General features: G+C 46.9%; 3 protein-coding genes across 12 annotated transcripts; 2 read left to right on the top strand and 1 right to left on the bottom strand.

Annotated features, from left to right (window-relative positions):
• The first annotated feature begins 26 nt into the window (after positions 1-26).
• On the top strand, positions 27-2411 carry s100s (S100 calcium binding protein S). Of its 5 annotated transcripts, none has more exons than XM_061818152.1 (4): positions 27-165; positions 822-859; positions 1958-2111; positions 2187-2411. In XM_061818152.1, exons 2-4 carry the CDS (start codon positions 846-848, stop codon positions 2364-2366), a joined length of 348 nt encoding a protein of 115 aa, XP_061674136.1. In that variant the 5' UTR covers positions 27-165; positions 822-845; the 3' UTR covers positions 2367-2411. The 5 variants fall into 5 exon arrangements, with proteins under 5 accessions (XP_061674136.1, XP_061674170.1, XP_061674162.1 ...); XM_061818186.1 differs by having other exon boundaries at positions 822-863; XM_061818178.1 differs by lacking the exon at positions 822-859.
• Positions 2412-8259: 5848 nt separating this feature from the next.
• On the bottom strand, positions 8260-12812 carry LOC133499612 (SH2 domain-containing adapter protein E-like). Of its 2 annotated transcripts, none has more exons than XM_061817834.1 (7): positions 12690-12812; positions 12160-12584; positions 11303-11429; positions 9747-9848; positions 9323-9527; positions 9102-9221; positions 8260-8941 (listed from the first exon to the last, which is right to left on the bottom strand). In XM_061817834.1, exons 2-7 carry the CDS (start codon positions 12577-12579, stop codon positions 8758-8760), a joined length of 1158 nt encoding a protein of 385 aa, XP_061673818.1. In that variant the 5' UTR covers positions 12580-12584; positions 12690-12812; the 3' UTR covers positions 8260-8757. The 2 variants fall into 2 exon arrangements, with proteins under 2 accessions (XP_061673818.1, XP_061673810.1); XM_061817826.1 differs by having other exon boundaries at positions 12160-12608; positions 12690-12794.
• Positions 12813-13800: 988 nt separating this feature from the next.
• On the top strand, positions 13801-19225 carry pygo2 (pygopus homolog 2 (Drosophila)). 5 transcript variants are annotated; one of them, XM_061817510.1, is made up of 4 exons: positions 13801-14011; positions 14605-14666; positions 15686-15738; positions 16635-19223. In XM_061817510.1, the coding sequence occupies exons 2-4, from the start codon at positions 14615-14617 to the stop codon at positions 18282-18284; spliced, it is 1755 nt and encodes a 584-aa protein (XP_061673494.1). In that variant the 5' UTR covers positions 13801-14011; positions 14605-14614; the 3' UTR covers positions 18285-19223. The 5 variants fall into 5 exon arrangements, with proteins under 5 accessions (XP_061673494.1, XP_061673479.1, XP_061673487.1 ...); XM_061817495.1 differs by having other exon boundaries at positions 14602-14666; XM_061817503.1 differs by having other exon boundaries at positions 14431-14666.
• The last annotated feature ends 50 nt before the right edge of the window (positions 19226-19275 follow it).

The following is a 19275-nucleotide window of genomic DNA, read 5'->3' as shown; positions in this document are numbered from 1 at the left end:
ACAGGCAGGGTGAAGGACGTTTGGGGGTGAGGAAGAGGAGGAGCAGCAGGAACGAGGTGATATTTAAGCCACCGTCCCGCTCTGGCCTCATCCGTCCCTTCCTCGGCTTTCTCCCTTTTCTCTCCTTCCACACCTCGTCCAGGACCCCGGAGGACCCTTCGCCAGGTAAGACCACCAAAGAGACATTTCACGACTCGACGCCAAGATAGCGACACTCGTGTATGATTTCATTCATAACGTATTATTCTTTTTGCGCTCCGTAAAAGGGGATGGGCTTTTCCAGATTTGCGGTCCGCAAATGCCGCGAGAGCGCCACACGATGTGAATTTTTTATATGGATATGAACGCTCCTGCATTCATAATTTGGTTTTTCTCCAGTTTTGTGCTCCCACTATTGTCCTGAACTCCGTTCATACTACAATATTCGGTTTCTACTGCGTTTTGTTGGATTTTTGCGCTGGTTTTCGCCACGGTCGTTTCATCCCGGTTCTAAATATAGCTTTGGCGATTTAAGGATGCCGGGTGACCAGGTGAGCGCGGAGACCTGGTCTCATCGAGCACCTCAGGTTACTCGGTCCGTGAGCGTCCCGGGTGACCCGGGTGAGGTTTGTGTTTCACTGCCGGTGTCCATTTTGATGATGACACATCCACGGTAGGGGCGGGCAACCCGATCCTTTTATACGCTGGCCGGATCTCCTTGAATGTTCTGAACTCCTCTTTCCGAGTTTCCTAGTGCGTGTTCCTGTGTTTTGTTCGGAACCGCGACCCGAAGCGATTGACGGTGACTTCTTCTGTGTGTCTGTGCACGTTCCCCACAGCAGCGTGGTAGCAGCGGAAGCGCCGGGATGCCTGACACAATGTGTGTAAGATCATTTGAAAGCCTCCCTCACCCCCCCCCCAAAAAAAAAGATGACCTAATGCATCTTTACACCGCTACACGCATGCATTCACGCATACATAAACATGAAAAAAACTGTAGACCTGATTTATGGTCCCCGCACTTCACGAGACCCCCACGATGTGACAGTGTGATGCAATTTTGACGCAAACAAAAATCCCCTTTAGAATCCTCCATCCATGCATTTTTTTTTTTTTTTGCCGCTTATCCTCAAGAGGGTCACGGCGAGTGCCGGAGCCTATCCCAGCTGTAGACGGGGGGGAGGCGGGGTACGCCCCGAACTGGTCGCCAGCCAAATCGCAGGGCACGTCGAGACAAACGGTCACACGATCGCACCTAGGGGCAATTTAGAGTGTCCAATTGATGTTTTTGGGGGACGTGGGAGGAAACCGGAGCGCCCGCTCGGAGAAAACCCACGCAGGCGCGGGGAGAACATGCAAACTCCACACAAAGGGGGGGTCCGGGATTGAACCCGGGACCTCGGAACGGTGAGGTCAATACTCAATACAAAACCATCTGATCCACCGTGCCGCCCCTTTAAAATCATATTATGGGATTTCTCCTGAGACGTCCATCCATCCATATTCTTTGCCGCTTATCCTCTTGAGGGTCGCGGGGGAGTGCCGGAGCCTATCCCAGCTGTCAACGGGCAGGAGGCGGCGTACGCCCTGAACAGCCAATCGCAGGGCACACGGAGACAGACAACAGTCACACCCGCAATCACACCTAGGGGCAATTTAGAGTGTCCAATTAATGTCTCCTGAGACATTTTTTTTTTAATCACGCTGACTCCTTCTTAAACCAGGACCATAAACCAGTTCCATAAACCTCCTGGTTTACGGTCCACATTCCATACAGACAGACATACTGACCTCACAACCTCTTTTTTTTTTCACCTTGCTGATCCATTTATGAATCTTCTTATTGGTGGCTCCGGACCCCCCCCATCCACCCTTGCTGATGTGAACGCACATGCAAGCCAGTTGCGTGGGGGTCCGGAGCGGGCATTTGCTGACCGAAATTAACTGACCTGCCCCCCCCCCCCAATCTTTCTCTCAGAATGTCCAAAGAACCCTCTTCCAACCTGGAAAGCGCCATGCAGATGCTCATTAAAACCTTCCACAAGTATTCGGGCAAGGAGGGCGACAAGTACACGCTGAGCCGGGGCGAGCTCAAGGAAATGCTGCTGGAGGAGCTGGGAAGCTACTTGGGGGTAAGCGCGAGGGTGGCGGAGGTATGCCAAGGCGACAAACAGGCAGGCCCAAAATTTCCAATTCCGCCCCGGCAGAACTCCAAAGACAACGAGGCGGTGGAGAAGGTCATGAACGACCTGGACGCCAACAACGACGGCGAGGTGGACTTCACCGAGTTCATCATCCTGATGGGCGCGCTCACCGTGGCCTGCAACGACTTCTTCCTGGAATTCAAGACGGACGACAAGCCCAAGGGCGGCCAGGCGGCGGAGTAGAAGGAAGGGGGAGGGGAGGGAAACGGGATTTAGATAAGGAGCAGTTTTTTTTTTTTTTTTTTTTTTTGGGGGGGGGGGCCTTGCGCAATGTTCAAACAACGTGTACAGCGCTGTGCAAAATGACTTTCACAGGACAGGAAAAAAGTAGGAAACATACACGACTGAGTGTAAAACGAGACCCGCAGTCTCCGCTTGGCTGCCTCCCTTGTTTGCTTCTGTGGATGTGAGTGAAATTGGCTTGCTCCAAATGATGCATTAAATGCGGCTCGGTTTTCCCAACCGCATAGTTTTGTTTTGGTTTTTTTGTCATTTGCCTAAGTGGATCATCTTTGGAGTAGTAAAAAAAAAAAACAAACAGACACCCTTTTGCACAGCACTGTGTAGGTTGCGGGCACAGTTTGCGGCTCTTAAAACGCGACGTGTGTTTTTCACTCTTCGGGCACAACACGGCAGCTTTTTCAAAGTTTCTTGCGCTGAAAGGACTTGTAACTGGTCTCACATGACTAAAATGTGGGCATAATATTGAATTATGGCTGATTATATTATTGTGTTGAGCACCGGAATGTTTATTTTTCCCCCCTTCTTGCGCCTATTTTGTAGTCCTCTGTTTATTTATTTATTTATTTGGTAATGACTCATACATTCTTTCCAATTATTAAATCTGATATTTAACCAAATTCTTTGTCGTCCTGTGTTCCTTGCGCGACGTGTAGGTAGGTACTCGTACGCGTGTGTTTTGGGGATTCCCGAGCATTCCCCGAGCATTCCCACATCCTGCCAAACGATATCCCGCGAGCCTCGTCAGCACCTAAGCTGACCCAGATGTCGGACTCGGAGCCACGTGGAACACTTTCGACGGAGCAAGGGGACGTGGGGGGGAATGGAAAAGAAGAGGCAATGGAAAAAAAAAAGGGAAGTGTGTGTGTGACTAAAAATCAATTTACAGTGGATTCATACAGTAGACCAGAATGGCGCTTGGATGGCAGCGCTATAATCACACAGGAATGTGCAAGTTGCGAGGACCGTCCTTCGCGGGGTCGTGCAAACACAGACACGCACGCGGAGGGAAAACATCAAACTGGCCTCAAAAGAACATGCACAAAACCACCCGAGCTGTATTCTTGACCTAAAATGTCCCCACAAAGAAAAACGTTCCCGTAATGAAAGGTGTCGGATGTAAACGAATGTCCGACAAAAACAAAAACAGGCGCAAGACCATCCCAGAATTGTTCTGTCCTAGAATTGTGGTATCATGAGATAGTCCGGTCTACGCCACACGGAACACACACGTAGAACCTCATATACACGCGGACAAGACCATTTTAGTATTGTTCTGGCATGGACCGGTCGGAATATGTCATACTGCAGTCTCGTATACCTTGTACAAAATAAGTATTTGAACACCCTGCTATATTGCAAGTTCTCCCATGTGGAAATCATGCAGGGGTCTGAAATTTTCACCGTAGGAACATGTCCACTGTGAGAAAGAGACCAGCACATGTCAAGGCCCGTCAAGTTTGCCAAAGACCATGGGAGAAGGTTTTGTGGTCACATGAGACCAAAATGGAACTATTTGGTCATAATTCCACCAACCGTGTTCGGAGGAAGACGAATGATGAGTTCCCTCCCAAGAACACCGTCCCTACTGTGAAGCACGGGAGTGGTAGCATCATGCTTAGTTTTTTTTTTTTTCCTGCACATGGGACAGGACGACTGCGCTGTATAAAGGAGAGGATGACCGCGGCCATGTTTTGTGAGATTTTGGGGAACAACCTCTTTCCTCTTTTATGACCCGAAGCACACAGCCAGGAAAACCAAGGACTGGCTCCGTAAGAAGCATATCAAGGTTCTGGCGTGGACTAGCCAGTCGCCCGACCTAAACCCAATAGAAAATCTTTGGAGTGAGCAGAAACTCCATGTTTCTCAGCGACAGCCCAGAATCCCGTCTGATCTAGAGAAGATCTGCGTAGAGGAGCGGGCCAAAATCCCTCCTGCAGTGTGTGCAATCCTGGTGAACAACAACAGGAAACGTTTGACCTGGGTTTTTCTTTTAAGATTATCTCTCTCACAGTGGACATTCACCTACGTTGAAAATTTCACACCCCTATATGATTTCTAAGTAGGAGAACTTGCAATATCGCAGGGTGTTCAAATACTTATTTTCTTCACTGTAAAGACAGATTTCTTCCTTACCATCATCGCGTGAGTAAAAAAAAAACCAACTGCTTCCAAGCCTCTGGCGATTGGCTGGTTTGAACGGGTGACATTTGACCCAGTCGGATGGCAGAGAGTTCCGTTAAGTCGGTTGCGACCGGCAGGGAAATAACTTTGCCTATCACTGTATGTCGTTTAGCGGCTCGGCGCTTCAAAGGAGCTCATATAAATATGACGATATGACTCCACCCGTGCACATGCTTCGCCCTCAAAAGCAATTAGCGTTGTGGTCGCCACATACGTGTGGTTTAAGCAGTGTACACGCGCACAAAATATGGATCTCCACCCTGTGGCGTGTTCTATTCATGTTCTATTAAAGCATATGAAATCAAATATATCAGATAACGGCTCGTGATTGACTTGTTTTCCCAGGTGCAGCTCTCGGGGGATGGAACCGGAGACGCTTTCCTCGGCTTGATGAAACGCGTCCCCGCGCGGCGGAAAGGAGACCTTAAGGGCTTGCGAGGAGTCCGGATATGGATTACGGTATTCATTACGGCGCTCACAATTCATAAACAGGCCAAAGTAATAAAAGTGAGAGTCGTCTTGACTCGTCGCCCGGCGATTGGCCGGCAACCGGTTCGGGGGTGTAGCCCGCCTCCTGGCCCGATGACAGCTGGGATAGGCTACAGCACTCCGGTGACCCTGGTGAGGATAAGCGGCAAATAATATGGATGTTTTCTGGGGCCCCACCTCTTCCTCTGGGAGAGGAACTCGAGAGGACAGTCAAAACTTTATATCGCAGGTGTCAAACTCAAGGCACATGGGCCAGATCTGGCCTGCCACGTGATTTTATGTGGCCCACCACGCCAAATCTAGAGTGTCAATTTCCATGATTCTTGTCAAAATCTGTATCAAAACTTCAAACAGTCATATATCATAAATGATGTAGTTGAGATGTTACAAGCATTTTTGTGTTACCAAACGTGAACAGTTGAAAAACGCATTCCCTTTTGCTGCCATTTTGCGGGCGATTTTCATTTCAACGTAGACAACTAGCGGATTATCGCAATCGGGAAAAATCGAGGAAGATCTTTGAATAACCTCTGACCCTAGAACACAACAAGCCTGCTCCAAACTACCACAGGTGAGTTCCACTGATCTAAAAAAAAAAAAAATTAAAAAAGACCGGCTAGCGCATACACGTGGATTGGTTGAAGCCAGTTAACCGCCATGTTGGTACTCCCAAAACGTGTGGAGGACATGGTTTACAGGTTGGATTATGGTGGGGTTTTTCCTCAAAGTCTGACATGTAGGATTAAAACTGGTCGCGTGACCTTGACATATTTTCAGTTCTGGTAACATGAAGGATTTTTAATTCGACTTGGTAAAGCAAAAAAGGCGAAGTGAAAAGGTAAGACATAGAACACCGTGACTAGCATGAAACCTTGCATATTACCTAGCGCCCGATTTCCGTGACATGTTAACTTTTTCCAAAATACGCCGTGAAACACTATCATCATAATATAGCAGAAAAACTCAGCATTTTTTTGGTCATAAAATACATTAAATTTAAGTCAGTCAGATATAATTTTGTAAATAAGGACTCGCAATGGGAAAATACATGCTAAACGCATTATTCATTTGTCGTCTCTGCGACGTCCTATTTCAGACAGAAAATTTTAACTTGTTTCCTCTGATTTAAAAATCAAATTCAATATCCAGAATTCTGTATTATGAAATCCATCAAACGTTTCACAGACAATGTGTTTTCTTGCTTATCCACTGATGAAGGGAGCGGGGCGACATGTTTTGACGCTTTTGATCGTCGCCTCGGAAGGGGAGACGTCAACAACGCCCACTGCCTGTTTTTTTTTTTTTTTTTTTTTGCTATTCGTATTATTGATGCCTTTGGGACCAGAGAGGGGGCGAACGGGGAGATTGCTGATTTATTTATTTCAAAAATGCGTTTCAACAAATAACAAGAAATGCACACGAGGGGTGTGTCGGGCTCCAACAAACATCTGCAATCCATCCGCCAGGCCTCGGCCAAAGACGACAATCCGGCTTCCTTTCGAGGATGGCGGGCGGCCAACGTGATGCAACGTGATTTACGTGCACTTTGTGTGGGTGTTTGTTCGCCTCGTCCTTAAGGTAGCCGCAGTTCATATGAAGTTCAGCTATTTGAATTGCATTCCACTTCATAATGAAGGCAAGATTACAAACGTATGTCAGAGCATCGGGGAATGCTTTTCCTTGTGAAGGTGGATTCCTTTCATTTAACACATCAGGAATGAACGTGAGGATATTTGTTTGATTTAATTGATCACCTATTAACGTTCCACGCCCGATGCACGCTTTTCGTCATGCTGGTCAAGAAGCATGAGCAAAACCTGCAGGCTTCTTGCAAAATCGTTGCAAACTCCACACAGGCGGGGCCGGGATCGAACCCGTGTCCTCAGAACTGTGAGCCCAACGCTTTACCAGCTGATACACCGCGCCGCGTTTTACCAATCGCAGTTTGAAAATTATTTCACCTTTTATGATGTGGTAAAAGGTATCATGAACAACCCCCGAGCGACGGGTTTGCCAATTCGGCAACCCGCAATCAACCCATTTATTAAAAAAAAAAAGGAAAAATTCAAAGAGTCATAATTTTAATGGAAAAAGTGTACTCTTAAAGTGAAAATTTTATGGGATCATTCATTTATCATGATTATTTGATTCATCAGCCTTTTTGACAAGGAAAAACAAATTTTAATGAAAAAAAAAGTGTACTCTGAAAATGAACATTTTATGGGATCATTAATTGATCGTGATTATTTGATTAAGGTTTTTGACAAGGAAAAAAATCTGAAAAATGACATTTCCATCAAAATATATATAACTGAAAAACAAATTGAGATAAGAAAAAAAATGGCAAAAAAATATTTTACAGGAATCAAAGCTAATTTGTATAAGAAATATCATTTCATTAAAAAATATTTCTAATTTGTTTTTTTATTTGCTTCCATGCTTCTTCAAACGCCCCAAAAAACAGCTGAGTTTTTTAAAGAGGGGATTGGGGGGGGTATTTAAAGGCTCTTTTAAAACGGTTGCTGTGCTGACGACCATTTTAACAGCAGTTTGAATGTAAATGGTTAATTCGGAAAACACCCACATCCCAACTGCAAGGGGGTGTGCACACTTGCGCAAACATTAGTTCCCTTGTTTTTTTTTTTTAAACTTAAATGATTTTTCTAGGCGCCACGATGTCTCTATCTCCCCTGCGATTGGCTGGCAACCAGTTCAGGGTGTACTCCGCCTCCTGCCCTTTGACAGCTGGGATAGGCTCCAGCACTCCCTGTCACCCTTGTGAGGATAAGCGGCAAAGAAAATGGATGGATGGATGATTTTTCTTAAAAAAAAAAAACAAGTTCTTCATGTTACACCAAGGATGGAAAAAGTACTCCAAAAAACAAGCATTTGAGCAGCAACAATACAATTGTTTCATATATTTTAAATCAAGATGGATTGGCTGAGAGTTGATTATAATAAAGGTGACCAAGATGCAGTCTTGTTATGATTCATAGTGCTCAGAGGCATCGTCAAATCGCTGCCCAGTGTTATCTTATCTCAAAGTTGTATGACAGAGGTTTTATTCATGTTTTTTTTTTTTTTTTACCCCTGCAGGAAGAGCACAATCAGTTCTTTGTTTTAGGAAAGCTTGTGTAGTAATGAATCATGGACACCAGAGGGAAGCAGAGAGTCAGTTTAACTTGCAACACTCAAAAGGTTGATATGAATGTCATGAAAAATAAAAAAATATGTTAAAAAAAAAATCACTTAAAGTAGGCTTGATAAATGTGCTATGAATGTTGCACAAGTACCCGATGTGCTTCACTGGCCACATAGAGGTGAAACTTTGAAAATACTCACAAAATAATTGGAACTTTTGTTATGTTAATATATAACTAATATTTGTTACAGTTTCATTTATTATTAAAATATTGTTGTGCCATCTAGTGTGAATCAAATGATATTTTTGGAATGAAAATGTCATTTCATGATTTAATTTTCATTCTTGCAAATCATAGACTCCAGCACTCCCCGCGACCCTTGTGAGAATAAGCGGCTAAGAAAATGGACGGAAGGATACCGCAAACGAACGTATTTTTGAATCACGTCTTCGGTCCAAAAACTCCCCCCCGGGGTCGACGACGACGGGTGGCATACGGGGCGGCGCTGGCGGATGGGGCTAAAGGCCGCGAGGCACGGGGTGCATCAGGGTCATGTGCTCGGCCCCGTTGAAAGGCAGCCGGCGGGTGCGGTAGTGGTGCACCACCTCCGGGATGCTGGGGAACACGCAGCCGTTCTGATCCAGGGTGAAGCCGTTCCCTTTGGTCTGCGCCACCATGATGTGGACGCACCCCTGCCGTGTTCTGCGTCACAAACGCGCACACAGATAGCATTTTGATTATTTTTATTCTAGCCGGTCGGTGTAGCGATAAAGTAAGATAAATTGATATTGAATATAGAGTAAAGCATATGGTCGACAAGTATTGCGGGATCATTTTAGAAGCACTTGAAGGCAACACTCACTTGAGGGCGATGGAGTATTTGCTACTGTCCGATTCGCTGTTCCGGACCAGGAAGCTGGCCTCCTTGCAGGCCAGCAGCTGAAGCTCGGCTTCCTGACGGGTCACGGAACCGTGGTACCAGCTGACGGATAAACATGTACGATAAATGAAGAGCAATAACGATAATATAGTATTTTCAGCATCTGGTGTTCCTTTTTATGCTGAAGGATTTGGGTTGCTTACCTCTGTTTCTCAAGGGGTCGTGTGGGGTCAATAGAGGAGGTGAGAGTTTCGGGGGGGCTTCCCGGACTGGAGCAGGACGACGGGGTCTGCGTTGAGGGTCTCAGGATTTTCTGCGTCCAGCTTTTCTGCCTCTTGTGCTGATGATGCTGCGTTTGCTTCTGGGGGGCATCGTCTCTGGGCGGCCCCCCGGAGGTCTCATAGTGAGCTGCCTCGCCGAGAGTAGTGCCGAATTGTCAGGCGTGTTGAATAGTCACGGGACATTTCATTACGGACACGCGCGCCGAGATCCAAGACGGGAAAGTAGCGGTCTAGCAAAATGGTTATTTTTGCGGTTGACGTTTGGAATGGGAGTATGGGAAGCACTACTTTAAATGAGGCAGGCGTACCTAAAATTGTGACATACAAAAAAACGTAGCGTTTGTACCTTCGCCTTCGCCGATTCCCTCGGGCTGACCCCCGTCCATTAGGATCTCACCCGCTTCCATTTGCACTCGCAGGAGGTCTTTGGATCCCCGCCGTCTGATTTCTACAAGAGAAGGAAGATTAAAGTCGTGTCTACATCAGAGCTGCCCTCTGTCGAAATCCAGTGGAGCCACAGAAGGGAAAATTTAAAACGTTCAATGGTTTCAATAATCTAAAAAACACTTGGATACATTTAAAATGTAATAATAATAAATCCATCCATTATCCAAGATGCTTATCCTCACAAGGGTCACCGGAAAGCTGGAGCCTACCCCAGCTAGCTTCGGGCTAAAGGCGGACTACACCCTGAACTGGTCGCCAGTCAGTCGAGACCATCACTGAGCGGGACTCGATCCCACGCTGCCCCCACCAAAGGCAAGCGTGTGTACCGCTACACCACCAGTGACTCGTATACGTACATCCATTCATTATCCAATTCGCTTAACCTCACAGGGGTCACGGGAAAGCTGGAGCCTACCCCGGCAAGCTTCAGGCGAAACACAGACTACGCCCTGAAGTGGTCGTCAGTCAGTCGCAGGGCAGATATCGACACCATCCATCCATCCATCCATTCATTGTCCAAGCCGCTTACCCTCACAAGGGTCACGGGAAAGCTACAGCCTATCCCAGCTAGCTTCGGGTGAAAGGCGGACTACACCATGAACTGGTCGCCAGTCAGTCGCAGGGCAGATATCGACACCATCCATCCATCATACAAGCCGCTTACCCTCACAAGGGTCACTGGAAAGCAGGACCCTACCCTAGCTAGCTTTGGGCGAAAGGCTTATTACACCCTAAACTGTTCGCCAGTCAGTTGCAGGGCCGATATCGACGCCATCACTGAGCAGGAATCGATCCCATGCTGCCCACACCAAAGGCAGGCGTGCGTACCACTACACCATCAGTGTCTTGTATACGTCCATCCATCCATTATCCATGCCGCTTATCCTCACAAGGGTCACGGAAAGCTGGAGCCTATCCCGGTTAGCTTCAGGCGAAAGACAGACTACACCCTGAAGTGGTCGCCAGTCAGTCGCAGGGCAGATACGGACACCATCCATCCATACATACAGTGACTCCTTTAATAATAATAACAACAAGTTAATTCCTACCTGACGTTTATCATTTCATACCTACGACCGAATTTCAAACCATTGTGCTCCGTAAATTCTGTCTGCTGTGCAACAGGTTATTGAAATTTGCCACTCAGTCACATGACCACATCCCGCTAGTACACCAAAGACAAAAGCGCTGCACATAAACCAGTTCAAACAATGGAGTGATGCAATGAAAGGTGACTGGATGACGGACTGCCGCTCTTCCTGGATCTTGGGAATTTTTTTTTGATAAGTGGTCCGTCAGCTCCATTTAGGGAAGAGGAGGAGGAGGAGGAGGCTGGCCAGGAGCACCCACGTCCTTTGTGGAGAATAGCACGGGGAAACATAGACAGGAAAGAGGAAACTGCACCCATTGTCCAAGGCCCCCCCGGGGGAAAAACTGCAGAGGGAAAAACTGTACCGGTGATCATCTGCTGGGCATCGTAAGGCTCCATGTAGCCGTCGTTGTCGCCCACTCGCTCTGATTCCCGTTGCTGTCGCGTCCGGTGGGCATCGAAGGGGTCCGCGTAGTCCTCCAGGATGGTTACCTGGGGAGCGGCAGCGACAAATGAACGGGAAGTTACCAGAACAGGTTTTTTTTTTTTTTTTAAGTGCGTTACGCTGAGGGTGCGGCACGGCTGTGAGGATGGAGGGAAGGAAGGGAAGTCAAATGAAAAGATAGGAAAGACACAATGGGAGGAGTGCGGATGGAGTGCAAACGATGCGAAGCAAACTCAACAAGGGAATATTTTTCCAAGTTTTGAGCAAATTAATAATCTTATAAGGATATGATACGAGAGTAAAAAAAATATTTATAATTTTTTTCAAAGGGTATTGTTATTATTTAGCAACACATTTTATGTGTTATTAGATAGTATTTACAGGTTTATTTTAGGATCTGTACAGATTTATATAGGCTATGTGATGAATTATTTCTTAGAAATGATAATAAACAAAATAAATTAAATGTTAGAAATTGAAAGAATGATAATATTATAAGGATAAGATACGAGAGTAAAAAAATATTTCAGATTTTTTCAAAGGGTATTGTTGTTATTTAGCAACACATTTTATGTGTTATTAGATAGTATTTACATGTTTATTTTAGGATCTGTACAGATTTATATAGGCTATGTGATAAATTATTTATTAGTGATGATAATAAACAAAATAAAAGAAATGTTGGAAATTTAAAGAAATTATATTAAATAGAATAAAATACAAATAAAATACTTACAAAATAAAATGAAATTGGGAAAAAAATAATTGAAAACATACCGAGTCCATTTTGCTCTGCTCGGCCTGTTTGTCTGCATCTGGTACCACTTGGTGACTGGCGACGGTACCGGGGTCAAAATTGGGGCTCTTGTCCATCGTGTCCACACGGACCATTCTACTGATGTAAGCGCAGCTCGCGGCGCCCTTCCCGTTCCTGATCTCGTCCGACACCGCCGCCAGTTCTGTTCTGGAATTCTTGCGGCCTTTGCCGGCCAGGGGGAGACCGTCCCGCGGTTTGCCATCTTTCTGCCCCCTGTTCAGCTCCGTAGGAGAGTTCTTGCGGTTCCGTCCGGGTAGGAGGGTGGTGCCAACGAGCCCGCCGTCGTCCCCGGAGGAGTTTTTGCGTTGACCCGTCTTGAAGGCGGACGTTTTGGTACCGTTTTTCAGGTTGATGGGGAACTCCTTGAACCATCTCGCCATGGCTGCTATTCAAAGAAAAAAAAATATCTCTGAAAATATGTTAGATATATTTTAAGATCAGAAGATTTTATCGCTATTTCTGAAAAATACCAATGAACAAACATTCTTACTTAGCCCATTTGCGATTTATCTTGCACCTCAGTCCTCCTTCTCTTCCGTTTCTTCATTCGGAATGGCGGTCTCATTCCTAGGGCGGCGTTTACACTTTTCCCAGGTCGCACCGAGGATTCAGACTGAGCCTGGAGAGTAGTTAAAAAAAAGGAAGGAAGGAAGGAAGGAAGGAAGGAAGAAGGAGGGGGTTAGTGAAGTCAAAAAGGCGGGGGCGGACCACCAGCTGGGTGGACTTAAATGCAGTGTAGTCGTTCTGTATGGATTAAATAACTATCATGATAAAATAATAAAATGGTGGAAAGTGGGGATTTGCTTACAAAAAAGTGATGATATCCTATTCAATCAACAATTGCACATTTTTTTTTAATTAAAAAAAGTGATGTGGGGCACTTAAAAATCATAGACCATGTGCCTTTGAATTGCGAGCAAAAATGGCAGCAGTCAATTCAAGAAAAATTACTAAAAAAAAAAAAAACAAGAAAGATGCTTTCAGTAGTTTATTGCCACTAAGTTACGTCACAATTACATATGTTGGATTGGGAATTTGTGACGAAAGAAAAGCGGCTAGTTTGATGAAGAGAGTAAATTTGATAATACTCACAGGCATGTATTCTTTATCCTCTGCAAAGAACGACTAAAACTATTACCGCAACTTACTGGAGAGCTAAGACCGGCTCCATGTACAGCATAAATCTGTTTTTTTTTCTGCTCCAAGGAGGCCAAGATGCGCACACCACAAACAAACCGCACAATGCACATTGAATAAAAGCATTTTTATCAAGTACAAGAGTGTAGTGGGCTTCATTTCAATGGGGAAATTTATTTTATTTTTTGTATTTTATTTATTTTAATTAAACGGTGCACAGTTGGAAAGTGGTCTGTTCCAACATGGATATCTCCCAGGAGTGGGTAAATCCGACATAATCTCTTGAATAGAAAAATATGTAGACAGCTATAATGTCCATTCATTTGAAACAAATATCGTTTGTAGTAAATAAATGTAACCATATATGACCTTATTTTCATTTTGCTTTGCTTTACAATGTGTATGTACCCGTGACTGATAAAATAAACGCCCCTGTTTTATTCCTACTTGTAACCTTCCACGATTCGGGCTATTCCTGCTCGTCCCTCTTTGTCCGGTGGCGAGAGAGCAGGCCACGGCGAATTATGGCTCCGTTCGCGGTTTTCCCCCACTAATTCGAGTTAAATGTTGGACCAGCGAGCATACGACGTGCGAGCGAGGACCGGTTTGCCGGCCGTGACCCGCCGCGAAGTTTGAATATTAAACGGAACGAGCGGCGTGAGCAACGGAGAAAGGGTACAGTTTTTTTTTTTTTTTTTTTGCTTTCCCAACACGGCTAGCTGTTAGCTCGTAAGCTAACGCTAGCTAGCAGCGTAAAACGGGATTTGCCCCTCCCCAAAAGCATGAAACTGTTGCTTGTCTTTTTTTTTCATTTTTATTTTTTTAACAATGTGATGAGCGACTTTGTGTCAAGTAACAATTACGGGTGTTGAATTGGGAATTTGTGGCATCAGAAACGCGGCTAAAGAGCGAGACAGTTTGGGGTAACGTGGCTCGCGTAACCACCTAGCATATCTGTAAATTATCATTTTTAGACATTGGACGGTGGGACAATCTAATTCTGTTTAACTGGAATTCAGACAGTGAAATGGTTTAGCTGAGCAACAAACTATTATTATTTTTTTTAAAAGAAATATTTTCAATACTTGGCGTAGATTTGGAGTCCAAAACCCGGCGTGACAGACCTGGGCCAGTCACCCAACTAGAACCCGTGTGTCGTTGCGATATGTCCCCGAGGTGGTAGACGTCGTCCTCGCCGCCACCGTGGTCATTTTTAACCCATTTTTCTCTTGCATATGAACGGTGACACGCCACCTCACCGGCAGTAGTGTTAGCTAAATGGCTGCCGAATCGGGGAGACTACTGGCGGGACATGGAAAACGAGGCAAAGGTAGGAAATTGACTTTCACCACCCTCACCATACCCTTCCTCGCACAAAAAAAAAATCAACAAAAACAAATCCGGATGGATTCATCCATTAGGCTGCACTGGTGATGTCTTAGCCTCCCTATATGTACCTGTTTCTGGTGGTGGCTGTCTCCCAAAGAGGTTTCTAGACTTCTTGCAATGAATGGACAGTGAATCCCTGGCTATTCGTGATTCAATATTCACAAATTCATCAACTCAAACATAATTTATGCGGAAACTAATAACCTAAGCTGTCAGCAATCTGTGTTATGTAGTGATCGTGCAAAATGTTTTTTTTGTTTTGCTGCAACCACACTCTTTAAATAAATTCGAAACGTCACAAAACACACTTTTTAAAGCATGCCTTACCATTCTTGTTTTAAAGAAGTAGCCGATTATTGCACAACATGACCTTTAAGGTAATGAAAACGAGGGTCTCGCACACAGTTCTCCAAAAAAGAAGCAACGCATGCTTGCTTCAAGCAGGTCTCACGTCTGTCCAAATGGTACCTGCGCACTGTATTTGCTGAAAAACTCACAAAATGGATGAAAGGTGAGTTTTTCAGGATGCAGTGAATTAGGTTCACAAGGGGGGTGGGGGGGACGTGACGTGACTTTGGAGATATGCAGTAGTTCACTGTCCATCAATATCCTCATGTTTTTTCCTGTCCACCTCCCCTCATCTTCTGCCTTGTTTGCGGCCTCCCCCCCCCCCCCCCCCATGATCTTTTCCTTGCAATTCTGGCAGCAACCGCCTGGATGTGCAGCATCTTGTCTATGTCGCTTCATTGATCCCATTCGTCTGTCGGACATTGAACAGGCAAAAAAAAAAAAAAAAAGGCTCGTGATCTAATTAAAAAAAAAAAGTTGATCCACTCTGTCACTAAGGGGTATTGGCCAATCCAAATGTGGCGCTCCTCTCAATTGTCGCTCTGCCATCCCCCTAATAACCATATTTCCCCTCTTTCCGCCCTCCTCTGCTTATGTATTCCTCTCTCGCAGCCTCACAAATGAAGAGCCCAGAAAAGAAGAAGGCGAGGAAGTCCACGTCACAGGTTAGCTTTGTTCGATGACCCCTCTCGAATGAATGTGAACTCGAGGAAACAAACGTGACCAGTGAAAATAACACTATGATCATCAAATAATGTCTTGACCTTTGAGGTCAAATCGTCATACCTTGGACATGACTTCCAAGAGTTTGTCAATCCAAAATTATAATTTTTTTGACTCTTTGAGAAGGGTTTTTGTGTGCACGATGTAACCACAGGGGGCTGCAAATGTGGTGGCAATGTCCTGGCTGCTCAGTACGATATTAGCAATACAACTCATTAAATATAAATTGCAGACAAATTAATTTTATCAAACCAATGTGGGGACCGAGCCCAACAGGTGTTGTTTTGTATGAAGCACCCACATACGGAGACTTCCGTAACCTACGACAAAACAAAGTCAGTTTTTATTGTCATTTTAATTTTGGTTGTAATAGCTGGTGCTCAGCTGGTAAATTGTTGGCCTCACAGTTCTGAGGACCCGGGTTCGATCCGGGCCCCAACTGTGTAGAGTTTGCATGTTCTCCCCGTGCCTGCGTGGGTTTTCTCCAGGCACTCCGGTTCCCTCCCACATCCCAAAAACATGCAACATTAATTGGACACTCTAAATTGCCCCTAGGTGTGATTGTGAGTGCGGCTGTTTGTCTCTATGTGCCCTGCGATTGGCTGGCGACCAGTTCAGGGTAGCTGGGATAGGCTCCAGCACTCCCCGCCACCCTCGTGAGGATAAGCGGCAAAGAAAATGGATGGATTAAATTATACTTCAAAGAATGTCAGTACCTCTGCTTACCTGTTATTTATAATGGAAAACCATCAATGTCCTTACAGAGTAAGTACCATGGACAAGGGACAAATATGACATATGCTATATGCTAATACCACTTTCCTCTCGTTAAATTTAGGCGGCGGGATTCTCGCACCTCACAGAGTTTGCACCCCCTCCCACGCCCATGGTGGACCACCTGGTGGCCTCCAACCCTTTTGACGACGATTTCGGCCCGCCGTCTCGACCCGGTGGAGGTGGGGGGCCAGGCGGCGCCCCGTTCCTTCCCAGCCCAGGTGCGGGAGGAGGCGGTGGCTATGGCGGCGCGGGCCGAATGGGCGGCGGCGGCATGGGTTTCATGGGAGGACCAGGCGGAGGACAACCTGGACCAGGACGCAGACCGCCGTTTGGGCCGCCGTCCAACGCTGGACCGCCGCACCACCAGCTGAGTTTTGGGGGGATGCCTGGCTTTGGAGGAGGGGGCGGGAGCGGTGGTGGGGGAGGAGGTGGAGGCGGTGGGTTCCCTCCCGGGGGCCCGTCTCAGTTCAACATACCACCAAACTTTAGTCCCCCAATGCACCCTGGGTCAGGTTTTAACCCCATGTTGTCTCCCGGCAGTATGGGGGGTCCTGGAGGAGGGGGTCCACCCCACCCTCGATTTGGCATGCCCCCACAACAGCAACATGGACAAGGTGGGCACCCGTTTAACAGTCCTCCGTTACCTGGTGGAGGAGGCCCCAGGGGGCCCCCGCACGGCCCCATACCTCCCATGGGTGGCATGGGGCCCGGGCAGGGGATGAACATGATGGGCGGGATGGGCGGTGGTCCCGGAGGCAACATGATGGGCGGCTTACCAGGTATGCCTCCTCAAGGACAATTCCCCACCTCACAGGATGGCCCCTACCCTGGTCCCAGCCCACCGGGACCTGGCAGTGAGGATGGAAAGAACTTTGGGGGAGGTGGACCTCCATCTGGCCCTCAACAGCAGCTTAATTTAAACCCCAACGGGCCTCCTCCTCCTAACAACAACAGCGCCGGCCCCCCTCCTAACTCTGGTCCATCGCAGCCCGGAGGAGACTTCACCGGCCACCCTGACATGCAGCAGTCCAATGTCAGTAGTACACCTGGCCAGCCTCCCTCGGTGCAGCCCCAGCCCAATCCCAACTCCTCTCCCAGCGGCCCCCTGAACGGATCAGGCCAGCCCCAGCACCCGCCCTCCAACAATGCCAACACCCCCAACTCGAACAACTCCGCCCAGCAGCAGCAGCAGCAACAGTCCACTCCGCCCAACTCTGCCCCAGGCTCCGTCTCTCACAACCAGCAGAACAACACCCCCGGTACCGCTGGTCCCATGCCCAGCGCTGCCCCCAATTCGGGTCAGAACAACATGAGCAACAACAATGGAAGCAACACCCCCAGTAACAACCCAAACCCGCCTTCCAACTCCACCTCCACCCCCAACACCCAGTCCCCGTTGCCCCCCGGTCCTTCTGCCCCTTCGACCGGGCCCGGCTCCGGTCCGGGGAAGCTAGGCGGCCCCGGCATGGTGTTCCCCTGCGGCCTGTGTATGTTGGAGGTGCACGATGACCAGGACGCCATCCTGTGCGAGGCTTCTTGCCAGCGCTGGTTCCACCGCGATTGCACGGGCTTGACAGAACCGGCCTACGGGCTACTGACCCGGGAGAGCGCCGCCGTGTGGGCCTGTGACTTCTGCATCAAGACCAAGGACATCCAGGCTGTTTTTGTGCGCCAGGGACTGGGCCAGTTGGTGGCCGCCAACGAGAGCTGAGGATTCTGGGAAAGAATTAAAAAAAAAAACAAACACTTGATGAGCCCTTTACTGGTTCGCTTCCCAATCATCACTTGACATCCTTATATCTAAAAATAGCACTTTGAGTGAAAAAAAGCCGCCGCCCCCAATACCACAGAAGAAGAGAAATTTTTTTTTTTTGAATGTTTAACTGACACCTTTTTGGACAACCAGCACTGACACCAACATGCTACCTCACACATCCTGAGTGGCACACAAGCTCCGCACTGATTTAGAATTGCTGACCACCCCACCCACACAATAAAAATTGATACAAGGTTCAGTTGGGCTCGCCCAAGAGTCCCCCCCCCCCCCCCCGACATGTATTTATTGTTCACGTCACACAATGAGTGCCTGAACTTGTCGAGGGTCATTTTTAATCATCACCCTGTCATCAGGACATGAAACAGTTGCTGTATTCCAGTCGCGTTGAGTCCAAAAGCAGAAGCAAGCGGGGCTTACGGGTTGTGTTCCTTCATACCTCATTCAGTCGAAACCATTGTAGATATCAGCATTTAAAAACAAAACAAACAAAAAAAAAAAAGCAGACTGGTGAAGGCAAATTGTTTTTATAAAGGAAGACATTCAAGTCAGGAATTTTGTCTCTGAATTGTAAACGCAGTGCTTTTCAGATGGTATTGGGAAAAAGTTGGCGGATCAAACAATGCAGTATATGTGTTGGTAATGTTTTTTTTCCGGGGACACCACGTGACAAAAAAAAAAAAAAGCGGAAAATTACGTTTCATGGTATTGTCCCCTTCATGATTCAATGTCCAAGTTGCCTTTATTCATTATATTGTCTTGATTCTGGACTCGGGAGTCGTTTGTACCAGCTGATATTTGTACGGTGCTCTGGCGCCTTCTAGTGACAGCCGGAGGCATAACATCTGGTTGGGGGGAGAAAAAAAACCGGGGTGGGAGTGGGTGTGTGGGGCGAAGTGTTGAAAGTTGAAGTAAAGTCGAGGTTGTT

The sequence above is a fragment of the Syngnathoides biaculeatus genome, chromosome 1 (genome assembly GCF_019802595.1).
Source record: "Syngnathoides biaculeatus isolate LvHL_M chromosome 1, ASM1980259v1, whole genome shotgun sequence".
Taxonomy (NCBI): domain Eukaryota; kingdom Metazoa; phylum Chordata; class Actinopteri; order Syngnathiformes; family Syngnathidae; genus Syngnathoides; species Syngnathoides biaculeatus.
The sequence above is the reverse complement of the archived record's forward strand: the minus strand, read 5'-3'. Positions and strand labels throughout refer to the sequence as shown.

Bases quoted from the DNA above. Each gene is read 5' to 3' on its own strand.
- s100s (XM_061818152.1), top strand. The intron at 2,112-2,186 runs GTAAGCGCGAGG...CCGCCCCGGCAG, and splicing joins AGCTGGGAAGCTACTTGGGG to AACTCCAAAGACAACGAGGC.
- LOC133499612 (XM_061817834.1), bottom strand. From the start codon at position 12,579: ATGGCGAGATGGTTCAAGGAGTTCCCCATCAACCTGAAAAACGGTACC. The intron at 11,430-12,159 runs GTATGTTTTCAA...GCCGCTCCCCAG, and splicing joins AGCAGAGCAAAATGGACTCG to GTAACCATCCTGGAGGACTA. The intron at 9,849-11,302 runs GTACAGTTTTTC...CTTCTCTTGTAG, and splicing joins TGCCCAGCAGATGATCACCG to AAATCAGACGGCGGGGATCC.
- pygo2 (XM_061817510.1), top strand. From the start codon at position 14,615: ATGGCTGCCGAATCGGGGAGACTACTGGCGGGACATGGAAAACGAGGC. The intron at 14,667-15,685 runs GTAGGAAATTGA...CCTCTCTCGCAG, and splicing joins ACATGGAAAACGAGGCAAAG to CCTCACAAATGAAGAGCCCA. The intron at 15,739-16,634 runs GTTAGCTTTGTT...CGTTAAATTTAG, and splicing joins CGAGGAAGTCCACGTCACAG to GCGGCGGGATTCTCGCACCT.